Raw genomic sequence first — 17,163 nt, 5'->3', positions numbered from 1 at the left:
CGAAATTAATGTTTACGTCATCACTGGGGTAGACTTTCCATTCAGCTGTTATCAAGCCAGTGAGCAATGTTAAGCTAACGTTTGAGTTTTCCAAACAGAGGTCTGATTTTTCAGTGTACATTGGAACAAAATGAAAGAGTGGGCACAAAGCTTGAAACCTTGGCATATTGGCATTGAGTAAGTAAAAAAGAAAAAGCTTAGTCTCTTTATAGCATTGCTAACAGAGCAACCAAATATACTGTTGCCTTGGAAAAGGTGCCAGTTTTTAAAAACTCATTTCGCTGAGGACTTACGCTTTTTAAGAGATATTTTAGTAATCCAACGATCCAATTCTATTTAAAGAAATCCTTCTTGAAATAGCTGCCATTCGAGCACTATATATAATTTTGGTACTCTCCCTTTCGAAGGATATTGTCAAGTCTGAATGTAAAGGCAAGGGCAAAATCATCACAGCTTTCCATTCAGAACAGCAATGATTAGGTGGCGATGTGCATTAATTAACAGCTTATTAAGAGTGTACAGCTGTTTGTTCTGCCATATATTGAGAATTTGGGGTGCTAGGTTCATGCCACAGGTTTCAAATAAATAGCAAAATGCTTTTCTTGCCCAAGAATGCACATGTAGAAATTGCTGATGGGTATAAATATACCCAGCACTGTTCTTTACAATATCACATGATTATTTAGCACTCTGAACAGATTGTGAAGCTACTGACTGGTGTTTGGATGACAATATCTCATCTTAATAAGCCAAGATATGAATGGGTGTTAGGGCTGCCCATGTAGACTCTTCACTGCTACCTTTGCAGCAAACAAATCAGGGATTTTTCAGTTAACCATGGTTTCCAGCTTCATCCAAACAGAGAAGCTATGGGTTGTAACCAATCCTAGTCTTATTTATTTATTTATTTATTTATTTATTTATTGCATTTTTATACTGCCCAATAGCTGAAGCTCTCTTGGATTACTTAGAGTAGGCCCATTGAAATAAATGGGACTTAGTTGATTAACATTGGATACAAATCTATGGTTACCAGCTTCAGGCCAGGCCAAGATATTAATGCATAGTTTGAAGTTGGTTTAATATCTTGGTTTGTTTCAAGCTGAGTCAAACAAAACAGGCATCCTGATTTAATCATGGCTCACATGAAAGGAGGTACAAAAGGGCTACTTCATATCTTGGTTTATTAAAACCAAGATATGATAATCCAAACTCTCCTTTAAGTGTTCCATGTTGTTATTGGGAGACATTTTGTTCAGAATTATGATGGATTGCTTGAATTGTATATAGCCAACTAGCACCTCTTTGCCTATTAAAGAGGCTAGCCATTTCAAACTGATAATCAATTAGAATATCTCATTTCTTTGGAATATCCAAGAGAAGAGCAATTAATCTAGTGCTCTGCTCACATCAGCAGTTTGTTATATGAAGCAACACTTCATGAGTAGCAGAAATGGATCATAAACCTAAATATAAGCAAGGGCTAATGAGAATGCAAGGCATCAGAATCTTTTGTAATGAGCTTACCAGGTAAACAAAGATTTCTGCTTGCATCACCGCAGGGAAGAAAATATGCCATATCTGAGATTGGGTCTTAATATAATAACCCTAGAAATAAAGCCTTATCAAAAACAGTGTTGAATTATTGAAATTGGACAAAGGTAAAGCATGTTTTCCAACTGCAGAAAGGAAATATGTTGAGACAGAAAAGAAATTGAATTGCAGACCTTTGTTTCAAGATATAAATGAATTATAGGAAAAAGGTCTTTATTCATAACGTAGTCTCATATTTCGATCCAGTACATTGAAACAATAATAAGGGCAGAAGAAATTTATTGCAAAGTCAACAGGGATATCTGTTTGTGTGTGTGTGTTTGTGTGTGTGCGCGTGTGTATGTGTATACAAAGAAAATCACATTATAGATTGAAATGGGAAGTGATAAAAATTCCATCAAAACAACTTGAAAATAACTGTTACAATACATTCCCCCGCCCAAGCAACTGCCTCATTCATAATATTTCTACCAATGTTTGAGAATATTTTTTAGACTACTTTACTGATGTTCTTTGTCGAACTACATTCTGTACTGGTCATAAGTCACAGCATGCACAATGGATGCCTTTTACTGTGTAATTATTGCAGATGAATTAGTCTGGAATCAATACCACCCTTTAGTTCACAAGCCCCAACACTCTAGCTCACATGCCCTAAAACTCATAGAGTCCCAGAGCAAACTTGCAGAAGCTAAGTGTGTGTCTGGGTCTCAACGCCATTGCCTTCCTCACTAGGTGGGGCTTCAAAGAAGTGAAGGGGGAAATCATTGATTTGCACCAGAACCATGTATGATGTTTTGCCAATTTTCTAAACCCAAGATGGGGATATATTTGAATTATTAGTGTCACAAACACACAGTTTGTGAACTTCTACCTGTTTATAATGAATATCAGGATGGCTAGAAATACCAACCAATATAGCAAAAAGTTGTATATGCCCTGAATGTCCAAATGGGTTAGGTTAAAAAGTTTTGAAGCAGTAGCTAGAAATTGTGTTTTTCTTCCCTTGCCACTTGGAATAAATACCAAGGCCTCATCTACACCAAGCAGGATATTGCACCATGAAAGCAGTATATAAATGGCAGGAGCCACACCAAGCAGGATATAGCGGTATGAAAGCAGTATATGGTATGTGTCAACTTGACCCAACAGTTGCCAGTACACCAATACCACTATAACACAGTAGTGTGGCTCCTGCCTTCCTAGTGCAATATTCTGCTTAGAGTAGATTAGGCCTAACAGTGAGAGAACCTATGACTTTATTGTCCACTCCTCCCACCCTCTCATGCATATACATATCTGGAAACCTAGTTGTGGGAAATGTGGATGGTAGTAGGTGGGGTGCATGGTGGAGGGAGAGGTTGACAGGGGGCTGAAGAGTTACCCCTTCTGCCATCCACTGCTGCTTCTCTACACATTATCTCCATCCCAAAGCTGCTTTGAAGGCAGTAAAGAAACAGTGCCCAGGGTTTCCCACCTCAGGTTGCCCATGGAACATGTATTTTCTGCCTGAGTGTCCTAATGCGGGCAACATGGCCAGGCGTTTCAAGCCTATTCACACATCACGTTAACGCATGGTGGCTTACAAGCTACTGTGCGTAGCTTATTTTGCAAATAGTCCACTGTGCCCCAACAGATGATCAGACAAATAAGCTACACAACGTAGCTTATTTCCCCCTGCCCCGCCCTTGCCCCTCCTCCCCCATAGTCCTCTCACCAGGCCAGGCAGGTATCCCAGCTTCCTTTGCAGATTTTCAAGCCTTTGCTGGGTCTTTCTCTGCCCATCTGCAACAAAAAGGGGGTGTCTAACTCCTTGAAGGTTTGCAGAAATGGAACAAAATTTAATATAAAGGTTCTCATTATGGGGAGCTACCATCACATGTACTACTGGATAAACGTCAGGACTTTGCATTTTCATGGGAAAGTGAGGATTTATCTACACGTGAAAGAAACTGTTTGCTTCCCTTCCAGCTCCTACCCCTTCCTCCTCTGCTGAGTTGAGTTGTCTGACTGGAACAGAGGGATGTTTACACTGCACCCAAAGGTGGGGGTGGGCTCCAACTCCTTGGAAATTTGCAGGAATGGGATCTAATTTAATATACAGGTTCCCCTTATGGGGAGCCAAGTCAAAGAAAGGAGAAACAGGTTCTCAAGATGCAAATAATTTATTTTCACGAAGCCTAACGCATTTAGGCCTGTACTTTATTCAAAAGTCTTCCTCAGGGGGTTGTTAGAAGATAGTGTCTGCAGAATTTCCTCTAGCAAGATCATTATGTCCTGTGATAATCTAAGATGACTTGTTGGGCTTCGTGAGAACCGATTTCTCTTTTTTTCCCCTGACCCGGCTTGAATGCTCTCCTTTTGTTATTGTTTTTTTTCTTATCGGGAGCCACCACACTTGGGCCTACTGGATAAATGCTGGATTTTGCATTTTCATGGAAAAATGAGGATTTATCTACACATGTAACGGGTAGGTGGGTATTTGGAGTTGGAGACACAACTGAATGTGGCAGGAAAACAAGTTTGTTCAGAGATTACTCGAGAGGAACAGAGCTGCAGCAGTGTTTTGGGCTGCTCTTGCCAAGTGGCTCTGTAGGCAATCTCCGTAACACACACTGCCACAAGAGATGATACACTAACCCTTACCAAGGGTAAAATAACCCTTACTGCAGACCATAGGTTCCCCAAGTGGCTTATTTGGGAGAAAATACCCCACCATGAGTGGGAAAAGAGATCACAGATGACACACTAAGCCATTATGGGTTAAATAAACTACTGTCTCACCCAAACCCAGACTTTGACATGATGTGGATATAAGGATCCAATAGAATGACTTCATCCATGCTACCACAGTCTTCCTAAAATGAGACAGATTTAACTATATTTCAACCAATTATTGGTTCTGATCCTGCAGGCCTGATTAATGGGTTAGTGCTTGTGATGATACTGGAGGGCTTGCTTCCCTTACAGTGGTTAAGGCCATTACTGGATACCGCAGAAGCTGTACTCTCCCTCTCCAAGGTGGGACTTGCATGTACATTGCAATCCTCCAGCCTGATCGTTGCAGTCCCTCTCCACCAAGTCATCTAAGGGGGCTAATAGTCATGTATGCATGATGATTTTGCACAAAACCTGAGACTGCCATTTTTACTTCTGTGTGCTTATTCTCGTCATTGGGCTTGCCAGAAAGTCTTCCTTTGAGTTGGCAATTTGCTCACAACTAGCAACCACAATATTGAATTCTAATAACTGTGAGATAAGTGCCTAATGTTCAACAATTAATTTATTCAAAATAAGCGTATTTTTTTCCTTGTTGCCCACTTAGTACCCGTGCTTAAACAAGTCTGATTCTATTGACTTTCAGTAGAATGACTTCATTTTTACACCCAAGAAAGAACAACAGAAGTAAGCCTATGGCTTGTACCCAGTCTGAATATAAATAACATTCCATTTAAAAGCCTGTATAATTTATAATCTTAATAATCCTTAAAGAAATCATAATAATCCTCAAAGACACAATTCATTACTTATGCATAGCAACCTGTCTGTTAGCAAATTATCTGTTGATGCTGAAAGCAAACGGCAAATTCTTCATAAACCCTTTTCTCAGGAATGACTACTAATGCTATAACTGTAATTCTCTACATTAAATGCTTGTGTTCAAATAGTTTAACATTTTTCATTTGGACAGCTGTGCTCATAAACAAATGGGAATGTAAGCTCTTTTACAATGCTTTTAAAGGTGTTTGGGTTGAGAAAAGTCTCTTTACTGCAGGATGGCATTTACTGAGCCTTTTTGTCTTTGTTTTCAGGTTTTGGATGATCATTGTAGGTTAAACAAGCCACGGAGACATATTTAAATTGTGGGGCATGGTGGGCATGTGTGGGGCACAATTTCCATAATCACCAACAACAGCCCATGGCTTATTTGAGGGTTGTTTACCCCTCAAACAGGCCATTCTGGTTGGGATTGGACAACATGACAAGCCATAATTAGGCAAATGGTGCTCAGGCTGTGCCGGCACGCATCACAGCTTAAACAAGCTACCATGGATGGTTTAAGCCACAATGATCATGCAAACTGGACCATTCTGTTGCTATTTTTGACTGTTTACAGTACTTTGGTTTTCATTTAATTTTAAATTTATTCCTGATATTCTAATCTTGTCTTATTTCTCAGTGGAAAAGTAGAGAGATTTTTTACAGGAGTAAAAGGGTGGGGGTGCACATCAAAAATTACTCCTTGGGGGTTTGGCCTTAGTCATTCCATATCAAATATGCCATTCTGCGTTTCACAATGCCAGTAACAATGTTGATCCCACTGAATAAGGAAAATGGTAAAATCGGAACAAGAAGGTGTTTAAAATGTTTTGAGTTTGGGATTTCTGGTTCAGGCATTAGTGTTCAGAGAAAAATTAAAATAGAACAAATCTTGGTAAATGTCCAGGCTATTAGCAGAATCATCTAGAGGTGGCAGACTATGGACTTTACAGCTATCATTTCCAGATAGATGGTCCAGAGAAAATGTCATGGGTTTTTAAAAATGCTGCCACTAAAAATACAGCTATGATCTCGGTGTGTGGCATTTATCCTATTCTATTACTCTAATGACGTCATCTAGAAACTTTATAAGCTAGGAAATGCATATACCAAAATAAAAATATTAATCAGAGGTAAAATCACTGCTTGGTCATGAAATTCACTGGGTGACCTTGAACCTATTCACAGTCTCGCAAGCTCACCTTCTCAAGGGGTTGTGTTGATATAACGGAAGAAGGAATACGTACAGCACCCAGAGTTTTTGGGGAAAGTTGAAATGCAATTAATGTGTGATAACAGTGTGTAAGATTGCAACCTGAGTTTGGAAATCAAGATCATGATCCTTACTGAAGCCACTGACTTCCTGCTTTTGTACAAGCCACAAAACAAACCATGCGTGACCTTGGGGCTGACTCCTACCTCACAGGGTTGTTATAAAGATAAAAACCTGTACACCACCTTGTGATCTTTGAGGGAAAAACAGGAGAGAAATAATTATATCTTACTGATGCATACGATATATTATTTACTGGACTTTTGATAACCAGCAGTTATTTGATGAAGCTAATTTGTTTAAAATATTTTGTGAGTTATTTGTTAACACATTTATTGTTCACATGGCTCCAGCTTGTTTTCTCCCAAGGCAATTTTACCCAGAGACATAAAGCCTTAAACCAGGAATAAGTAACCCTCCAGATGTTTTGGACTACAATTCCCATCATTCTCATCCAACATTGCCAATTGTCAGGGATTGTGGAAGTTGTAATCTGGAAGGTACCAGGTTACCTACCCCCTACCTTAAAGGCAACAGACACAGTTTTTAACCAAAAATGCAATAGGCCTGTTGCCTCATTGGCAATCAGTGGTTGGAGGCAGGAGGGGAAAATATGAACCTAAATCATATATGAATTCTTCCTCTACTATATTTAGCAGTTGTGAGAACAAGACTTTGTCTTAAGGCTGTGCTATACCCCCCACATCAAATCTGATTTACTACTCTGCACTGTACTGGAAATAATAACCCTCAAGGGCAGCATGGTCACAGTACTGTTGCCTTGCACACATTTTTTTTACTACTTTAGTAAAAAAAAAATGTTTTCCAGAAGCCATTATGCATTGTGTAGTTTGTATCTCTAGTGGTGGATGATTCCCCACCCCTCTGAAACCGAAAGGATGAGAGAAACTGTTCTTGCCCAAGCTCATTTAGCTTTTGAAAATATATGCATAATTCTGTTGTATTGGTATAAATGCCATGCCTTTTTGTTACACAGGGACCTTGCTGCAAGGAACTGCCTAGTAGGTGAAAATAATGTTCTGAAAATTAGCGACTTTGGAATGTCTCGTCAAGAAGATGATGGAGTATATTCATCTTCTGGATTAAAGCAAATTCCCATCAAATGGACTGCTCCAGAGGCTTTGAACTATGGTAATTAAAAAAATATTGCTTCCAGTTCTAGTCCAAAATATATTGTTTGACATCAGAATGTAGAAGGGATCGCTTAACATAGGTGCAAATAGCTGCATCTTTTGCAAGACTTTTTAAAAAAGATTTCTCCTTTGCTCAAAAAAAAAAAGAATGTATTCCCTTTTCAGAAGCATTATCAAAACATTTAAAATGTAAAGAACAGCTTCCACACGAATCTCCCTGGTTCCAAAGTTCTGCCTCAGAGGCTTTTCTGTATGTCTGTGGCCTTCAAAGGTGAAGTGAGTCATGGACTATGACAACTAGGGCTGTGCATAACCCTCACCTAAGAGCCCATTTCAGAACCTCTGAAACAGTCATGATTCGATTTGGGGCACCTCAGAAGGTGCCCGCCTCACCTTGGTGCCAAAGTGAGATTCGGCGCCCCCAAAGTGGGTTGGCCTTGCAGGTTCCAGGGTGCCTGACTCCCTGCTTACAGCGTCCTGCCCCCTTCCCCCCCCCCAACCCAGAGTTGTGGCCACTGAGACTTACCTTAAATTGCATCTTCCTCCCTGAGAGTTGAGCTGCAATTTAAGTTACCACGGAGGCTATTTGATTTTAATATATCTATGGCCACAAACTATGACGGCCATAAAGGGGAATGTCCCTCTGCAAGTCAGGCCTATGTGTAGCACCTTTCCGTTGTTATGTTTTTATTCACAAGAGTGACTTTTGGTAAAGATATACTGAAAAAAATCAGAAATGTGAGAAGTGGTTCAAAACGTTACATGCAGGGATTGGCACTGAAATGCATATTCCATTTGGGAATTCCATAGCTGAGACATTACACACAACACTTGCAAAGTGTTACTTTTGTGGTGTTCTAAATAAAATTATATCCCTGGTTCAAACCACAGCATTTCGTAGTTGCATAAATGCTCTTAATAAAACCAACTTTGTTCAATACAGCCTCATGGTTTCAGCACAACTTTTTCAATTTTCTCTAATACATACCACACATTTTTACTATCAGCATGCTTTCAGGGGTGTCCAGATATTATGCTGAGAAAGGTAATTGACTCCGCATAACTTACACTTTCCTAAGAAATGAATTACTTCTAACTGGCATTCCTGAATGTTTTTAATGAAAGGTGTTAAATTAGTAGATGCCAAGCTCTGAAAGGAGAAGTTATACAGACTTACCAGAGTAATCATACTACTAGCAGCACAGTGAATGTCCATAATTGCACTCTACCAACGAGGCAGCCTAATTTAAAGCAGCATGAAATGATATTTAGTTTTAAGTGCATACAGAACTTTCAGAGGTGAGAACAGTTAGCATAACCCTGACCATCAGTGTCATTTAGATGTATTTCAGTTAGGCTGCTAACACCAGTGTGACACAGGAATATGGGTGAAGAAGGAGGCGTTTTGTTTTTAAAAGGCAGACAAGATTTTAAGCCTCCTGAACATCAACTGCATCCAGTCCACATACACCTTCTCTTCTCTGCTGTATAAATAAAAGGAAGTGTTTGTTTGTATGTCCTTGAAGGACTTGAAAACCATACATCCGATTGTTACGAAACTTTCAAGATTTCTTCTACCTCTTACCTGGGATAGTTTTTGGCATAGTGAAAATTTTGAATGCCATCTTGAATTTTTTTAAAGATATACTGTTGCAAAAAAATCAATCCCATTTGATCAAATACAACCAAACTTCACATCATGTTTCAGCACTACAACAGGCAGATTTTAACCATACAACTTTCACGTTTTTAAGACATAAAAAAACCCTAAATATTTAAAACAACAACAACATTAAAGTATGAACAAAAGGACAAGCACAGTTTAAAGCCAGGGAAGATTAGCAGGCCGAGTTTTATTATTTATTTATTTATTACATTTTTATACCGCCCAATAGCCGAAGCTCTCTGGGCGGTTCACAAAAATTAAAACCACTCTAGACTTAGGCCTTCCCCCTGCCCTCTGCTGTGGCACAGCTCCATGTAAGGGGGATGGATTGGACAGACCCTTCCCTCAGGGGGCTATAGGGGTGGACTGTGGCAGGGGCCGCACCTAGGGGTGCCTTCACTCAGGCTGGGCGGGCGCATTCTGTCCAACTATGACAGCTATGTATGGTTGCTTGAAGTCTTCTCTGTATCAACCTAAAGGCAATTCCAACTCATATGAAGCCAAGTCCATTCACTAGTAAATTCTAAAGCCCTTTTACCTTTTAATCTTGTTCCATTTGAAAGGATTAGAAATCCTGATGAATATATGATTTGCAATGGTCTGTCAATCCCAGTCAATTTGTAAAGCTCTTACAGCTGTTGACTTGTTCAGACAACACACTAAGCCACAGCTAAACTTTATGGCTTGTCACATGAACCATTCCTAACCACGGTGGCTACATAACCATGGTTTAAACATGCTCACTAACCATTTGCTGCAAAAGGGTTAGAGGCCTAACCATGGCTTAACGTGTTGTTTGAAAGCACAAAGGACAAGATAACATTTCCACAGCCCAGAAACTCTAGGGGCATGTAAACTTGCTGTTTGAAAATATCTCAAAGAAACAAAATCATATGAGAAAGCTTATTTGATTCTATGCACAGTACAAATGTGTTGTCAAAGGAGAAAGAAAGGGTGTGATTGAAGTATTCCTGGTCAAAATCCTTGCGTGAAATCCAACTACATATGAGAGAGCTGAAGATGACTTTCCACTTCTACTCTTTACAGCCCCTCACATCTCCCCTGAAATCTGCTCCTGAGGGTTTCCACAACTCTCTGGAGCAGGTTTTGAGGGTGCAGGGACTGATGGAAGCTGTTCCATCATTGGGATGGGCTAATTAAATATACCCCATCTACTACTCAGTTATGCTGAGATCTAGGCTGTTCCATGCAGCTGCCACTGTTGTGCTGCTGTGATTGGTACCTCAAAGTACGTCTGCTGTGGAAGAAAAGAAACCGTGTTTGCTGACTTACACCCTTATGGAGGGTACTGTGAAGAATCGAGAGTGGTGTATAGGGACCTTTGAACTTTTTGCAACTGGTATCAACATTTACAGCATGCTTGATCTCTAGACTATGAAAATACAGCAGAATGAATCTTCAGACTATAATCAGTGCAATTCCATCCTATTCTGAGGAGATATCAAGTTGGTTATAAATCAGATAAATTCTGGGATAGCATCCATAAGCCCATGCATGTTGTTATATCTGCATAATGTCTGCTGCAGCAATGTATGGGAATCTCAGGTGCTCTGTACAGTTTATTAAAAAAATAAACACAAAAACTCCTCATCATAGAATACTCAAGGTCAGAGTGCAGATTCTCTAGAGTTTTGAAGGTACATTTCTCTTCAGAGATTATTCAAAATTGCCCACAAGCAGCCCTTCTGAAAATGGAGTCCATGGAATCTTAAAAACTTGGAGTTAGAGAGAGAAATATGTTGTACTTCATAGAGTCTGTTGTATTTATAATTGAATTGCTGTAAATATAGATTAAGTCCTCTGTTCTACTCCCTAAATTTCAGGGTCACTGAGAAAGGGAATATTTCTTGCATATGGTAAATAGCTTGCCATATGCAATCCTATACATGTCTACTCAGAAGTATTTCCCAATGAGTACGATAGAGCTTACCCCCAGCTAAGTGGGTATAGGATTGCACATTGAGCCACGAGCTGTTCTAATATTTAGCAGTGCTGTTATTTCAAAGGCATTGTGGTGTGATACTCTGCTGTGCATCATGAAAATGTTGTTTGAAAACAACAACAATGTCAACTTTAGTTCCCCTCCATACATTAACTACCAGTCTGGAGCTTTGAGTGGAGAAAAGATAATTTGGCCAGAATACAGAAACTTCACATTTTGAAGTGGGATTTATACAAGGCAGAATGAAAAGTGCTTATATGCTTCAAGCTGTTCACGTTTCTTTTTCTTTGAAGATGGGGATGAGAGGACTGGAGGTGAAAACAACAGAAATCTACCTGATATTAAATTCATCAATGCTTAAAAAAATGTTTTTTAGCAAGTTGTATTAGCGCAAACCCCATATCAAGGATTTGAGAATTAATTATTTATTTTGCGTAGGCCTGTTTCTAATAATAATTCACTATTAACGTGTTGAAGAGCAAGAGCAAAACACAAAGAGTGTTAATAGGTTGATTCATTTGTTAATATTGCATACTAATCAGTCTTTATGTGCAACACTAGATTTTTCCCTAGATTTTTAAAGTTGGTTGGTACAACAGTTTCTTTCAATAAACATATATACTAGGATTTTTCTCTCTCACACACAGAACCAGCCACTGCTGAATTTCAATAAAGCTCTGGCTGTGTGTGTGTGTGTGTTATAAGCAAATAAATACTGTTGTTGCTGTTCTAATGCTCTATGTAAGATGCTTTTAATTAGCTTACATCTTCCTCTGTATTGTTTTAAACTGCTGCTATGTTGATGTTTTAATGTTTTAGTATGCACTGTGATCTTTACAATGAATGGACAGTATCCAATGCTGCCACTCTGCTTGCACAATTGAGGTAGTGCTAGCATATGCGACCTCCAGCACTAATAGCATAAACTGGTGCAGTGGGTTTCCCAGGGAAAGCAGTCGTGCCACCTTAGGCTGTTGCTTACACCTGTGCTATTACGATAGCGCTAGAGGTCACTAGTGCTATGCCAATTGCATAAACTGAGTGGCAGTGTTGGATACTGCCCAATGTTAATAGGGTTGTTTATGTTTTAGTACAATCTGAATTGCTTCAGAGGGTTAGCCCTGGAAAGTGGCATACAAGTGTTGAATGAAATAAATAAATCATCTTGGGATTGTGATTTAAACATTTCTAAGTCCTTATGAGTTCAAAGCAGAGCCATCTGAGAAATCCTGTAAAGTTGTGATGTTCCATAGGCGCTGGTCAGATGCTCAAGTTTTGTAGTTTCCCTGTGTTGACATCTACTTTAATTTGCTTGTGTTATCAATGTTCTTTTACAGTATTCCCAAAGCTCCATAGCTGCCTTCTTTTTTCATATCACATCCTCCTCTTGGGCACCATGAGTTACTCCTGTAGAACTCCATATAGAGGGTTGCCTTGTCTGCCTGCCACTATGCTTTATAGAAATGGTTTGAAATCAGTTTCCCAGAACTGAGGATGTGTGTGGGTAATCACTGTCATCTACTTTTTAACTCCCCTTTCCATGGTAACTGGACTGAGTGAGGCTTAGGCCTCTGGAAACTTACCACAGCTTCATTATATGTGCACAGTATATATTGTCAGAATTACTATGCCATCACCTTACTGCTCATCCACTTACTGTCCATTTTTATTGGTAGGACGATACACTTCTGAAAGTGATGTATGGAGTTACGGAATCTTCCTCTGGGAGACCTTCAGTTTAGGTGTATGTCCATACCCAGGAATGACTAATCAGCAAGCACGGGAACAAGTGGAAAAAGGTAAATGCTCTCTGTGTGTGTGTGTGTGTGTGTGTGTGTGTGATGAATACATTTGAAGACAAGTAATTTTGTCTCATGTTTTGTGTGACTCTGATGTACCAGGTGGGGCAAAGGTCTCCAACCTAAAGCAACTACAGTCTAACTACAAAGTTTCCAAATAGGGAATAAATAATCACGACAAACAGCAATATTGAATCAATACAACAGGTACTTCTATTAGTTGCATTATTTTGATATTTGATTTCTGTTTTGCAGAAACAAATGATCAGTGTCTTATCATGAAAAATCTTATAACTGAAGGGTGATATCTTGAGAACTATCCATGAGCTTGCTTTAACAAGGTTGTCTGAAGTGGGTTCTGGCTCATAAAAGCATATGTCATACTAAATCTGTTAGTTGTTAAGGTGCCATAGGACTCTTTGTTGTTCTATGTACATGGATCTTATCTTTAATATTTTTAAGTAAAAGCAAAAGGAAAGGGCTGCTAGTAGTATTGATAGGATGCAGCCTCTGTCCAGCCCCATAGCATTCAAACATTTTGGAGGTCAGGAGGAAGAGAGTAAATAAGTCAAAGTAGAAATCAAGATGTGAGACTTAACACATATTGTTAGCTAAATGGAGGCCACATCACCTAGACAGGTAGGAAAGGCCCATTCTGCTGACCCTGCTTATTTTAGTTCCAGTGTGTATTTGCAGTACAGTGACCTAGAATTTCACAATGATGAAGTGGCTCCAGGGCCCAAGATGGAGAGAAAACCTGAGCTGAATGCTCTGTATGATAAAGTTGATTATAACCTATTGAAATATCCTTTAGCATTTTCTTTGGTAGAAGTCTATGTGAGTTACATGACAGAAAGAAAAGGATCTTGCTTAGAAATTGAACAAAGAGTAATTAGCATTGTGGGTCTTACTTTTGAATCACCTGAAACTCAGAATCCGGCTGTGTCTTCCTTACTTCCATTTAATTACTATTTCTTAGCATTACTAAAGTTCTTGAACCGTCCCACTGTGGAATACGTCATCGTGTTGCCCATTGTCTTAAAATCCACATAGCAATAATCAGCAATATGGCCATAGATTTTAAAAAAGATTCCCTCTCTTTGAGGTCATAGAACATGCAGTCTGTTCCTTCCAAGCCTTGGAACTCTCCTTTTATAGGTAGTTTTAGAGTAGCCATTGTCTTGGTCTCTGTCTCCTAGGAAGGTTTTTCATGTTTGAACAGCAGGGAGAAGAGGCTTTAAGCTGATAGAGCAAACGAAACAATTTGGTATGTGCAAGTGCAGTGAAATGAATTCAAAGAGCCTGTTCAGACAACATGCTAAGCCATGGTTAGGCTGAAAACCCTTTTGCAGCAAATGGTTGGTGAACGTGTTTAAATCGTGGTTAGGTAGCCACCATGGCTAGGGATGATTCACACAACATGCTAAGTCATAATGTTGCTTAACCGCCATGGCTTAGTGTGTTGTCTGAACAGGGTCACTGTGAAATTGGGAAGGAGAGCAAAACCTAATTAAAAATGGTCATATAGGCAGACACAACAACCAGGAAAAAGGGAAAAATCAGGAAAGGAGGAACTATGATGAAATCAGTAAAACTTCAGACTAAATTCTCAAAGCAAAAGCAAGTAGTTGCAACTAAATATAATAGGTTGGATCCATACTTAGTCATACAGAGTAGACCCATTCAGATTAATGGGACTTAATTTTCAATGGGTCTTTTTTTAAGTATGACTAAGTATGGATCGAACCCAAAGTTATCTGAAATATTGCATGCTCCTCGAAGAGCCTCTCAGGTTTTAAGACCTTCTGGGGAGGCTCTCCTCTCAGCCCTGTTGCTATCAGATACATTTGATGGGAAGCAAGCAAGGGCCTTCTCATGACTCCTGGCTCTGGAGCTCCCTGTCAAGGAAGGCTAGTTGTCTCCCTCTCTATTGTCCTTCCAGTGGCAGGCAAAGGCGTTTTTATTCAGGCAGACCATGGGCTGGCCTGTTGCTGAAGGTTCTGTTTATTTCTTTTATTGTTGTGCTTTTAATTGGACTTTTAATTTATTTGGTTTTTATGGTTGTTTTAATTTTTTGTTCAAATCTTGGTCTTATTAGTGTTAGCTGGTGTCAGCCATAGTGAGGGGCACATGCTTTGCATGCAGGGGTTCCCAGATCCAATGCTCTGCATCTCCAGGAAGGGATAGGAAAGAATCCTGCCTGGAGCCCAGGTTAGCTGCTGCCAGTCAGTGTTGACAATACTGGCCTGGATGGACCAGTGGTCTGATTCAGTATAAGGCAGCTGCCTATGTGGACCATTTTTGGGGGGAAAGGTGGGATATAAAAATAAATAAATAACAGAAGCTGAAAACCTGTATCAAGAAGCAATAAAAGTGCCAAAATGCAATTCACACTGACACTCATTTTGTTGACTAATATTATATTTTCTTAGTTATGCCTGAAACAGTAAAGAATAAGAGGCAAGCTTGGAGCCAATATTTTACAGATCTCACTTTCTGATGTGGGATGACTGACTCCCCACTCCCTGACAATGTAACATTTTTTTCTCAATCCAGTCATGGTAATTTTTGGCACCTTACTTTTAATTGTAGTCCTTTGATTTTCATTTCTAAAAGTTCATTTACATTTCTAATAGTCCTCTCTCTCTCTCTCTCTCTCTCTCTCTCTCTCTCTCTCTCTCTCTCTCTCTCTAATATATTCTAGGCTATCGAATGTCAGCACCTCAGAAGTGCCCAGAGGAAATCTATAAAATAATGCAACGGTGTTGGGATTATAATCCTGAAATGAGACCAAAATTCAGTGAGATTCACAAAGAGCTCTCTGCATTGAAAAAGAAAGTGACATCATGAGGAACTAGCAGGACTCAAACTACAGGACTCTTCTCTTTTTCCAGAAAGTAATATTTTCTGTCATGAACACTATGCGTTTATACCACATTTCTTTCAATATTCTTCTAGGATTCCCTTTTTTTAAAGAAAAAAACCCTGTTTGTATTCAAGTGTGCCCAGCCTGGAAAATGTCAAAAATGTTAAAGAGAAAGAGAGTGTTCTGCCAAATGCTTTATATCCAATCACAGTGATGCTGTCATTTAGGTTATGTGTAAATAGATAACACATAATATATGTGTAGATTTAAGGAACTGTGGCTCCTTTCTATTTCTGTGATTAACCCCTAACACTGTTTTTTGGCCTGTTTCTCTGCTTTTGGTTCCAGGTTCTCACAGCAGTCGCACTGCAAGCCAAGTGGTTTATGCACCATTCCTACAAATCTTAAAATCGAAGGCAGAGTTTTCAGTATTACCTCAATTTAAAAGATTATACAAGAGAGTGCTCTGAAAAACAGAACAAAAAGCAGAACCATCAGCTAATGCATTCTTGGGATCTTGTATTCTTATTCTAAAACAACATCATATAAAGGTTTGATTGTAGAATGAGGAATGCATGCGTAAGTTTCATGGAGACATTTCAAGATGGTAACATTTTCAGTACTGGACATTATTTCCATTTTTAAGAAACCAAGAAATAGAGTCACAGTTCTCTAGGAATTGGCACCCGTAAATATATGTGTGGGCCAGCTTTTATTGAAGGGGTGGGGATTGGGGTGGGAATAAATCCAAAGCTAAGTCTTATGGTGATACATCTGTCAGGAAATACTGCAGATGATCTGTCTTTCAGCAGGATGAGCTATAGCAGTACACAGTTGTTTTTGAATGTGCACATTCAGAAGTGCTGTCAGCAAGAAACATGGTTGAGAATGAGAGTGGCATATAATGAAGGTAACCAGAAGCATTGATTTTTGGATGGGGAAGGGAAAGTGAATTACCTGATTGGCCTTTGGAAGCTCAGTGAATTGATGTTCCTGTTCTGTACGCAGCTAGAGCAAGGAAAAAGTGTAAAATATATTCTATACACACTGTCCAAAGAGAGAAGGTATTTTTCAGTAACACACACACACACACACACACACACACACACACACATCTTAATAGAAAAAAAATCACATTAGCAAGGAAAAGTTATCTTCTGTAAACAGTCCATGACACACTGAACAAACTACAAAGTTGAAAAAAAATAAGTAGAACTCCATTTCTCTCATTGCGCTCAGATTCTGTTGGATCTGCTCATTGGACAATTTGCATACTCAGAATAACAAATGGATATTAACATATGCCTTCCCTGGGCAAAAAGTAATGACTGGATTATTTCTAAAGTTT

The 17,163-nt window shown here is 39.3% G+C and overlaps 1 protein-coding gene across 1 annotated transcript in view; it reads left to right on the top strand.

Annotated features, from left to right (window-relative positions):
- FER (FER tyrosine kinase) overlaps positions 1 to 16,939 on the top strand; it is a 176,472-nt gene extending 159,533 nt beyond the window's left edge. The window contains exons 18-20 of the mRNA XM_063129537.1: positions 7,365 to 7,519; positions 12,827 to 12,949; positions 15,654 to 16,939. Coding sequence (XP_062985607.1) covers positions 7,365 to 7,519; positions 12,827 to 12,949; positions 15,654 to 15,799 — 424 coding nt within the window. The 3' untranslated portion in view covers positions 15,800 to 16,939. The remainder of the gene's footprint in view (positions 1 to 7,364; positions 7,520 to 12,826; positions 12,950 to 15,653) is intronic.
- The last annotated feature ends 224 nt before the right edge of the window (positions 16,940 to 17,163 follow it).

Source organism: Elgaria multicarinata, chromosome 6 (assembly GCF_023053635.1).
Source record: "Elgaria multicarinata webbii isolate HBS135686 ecotype San Diego chromosome 6, rElgMul1.1.pri, whole genome shotgun sequence".
NCBI lineage: Eukaryota > Metazoa > Chordata > Lepidosauria > Squamata > Anguidae > Elgaria > Elgaria multicarinata.
This window is presented reverse-complemented; position numbering and strand designations above follow the sequence as displayed.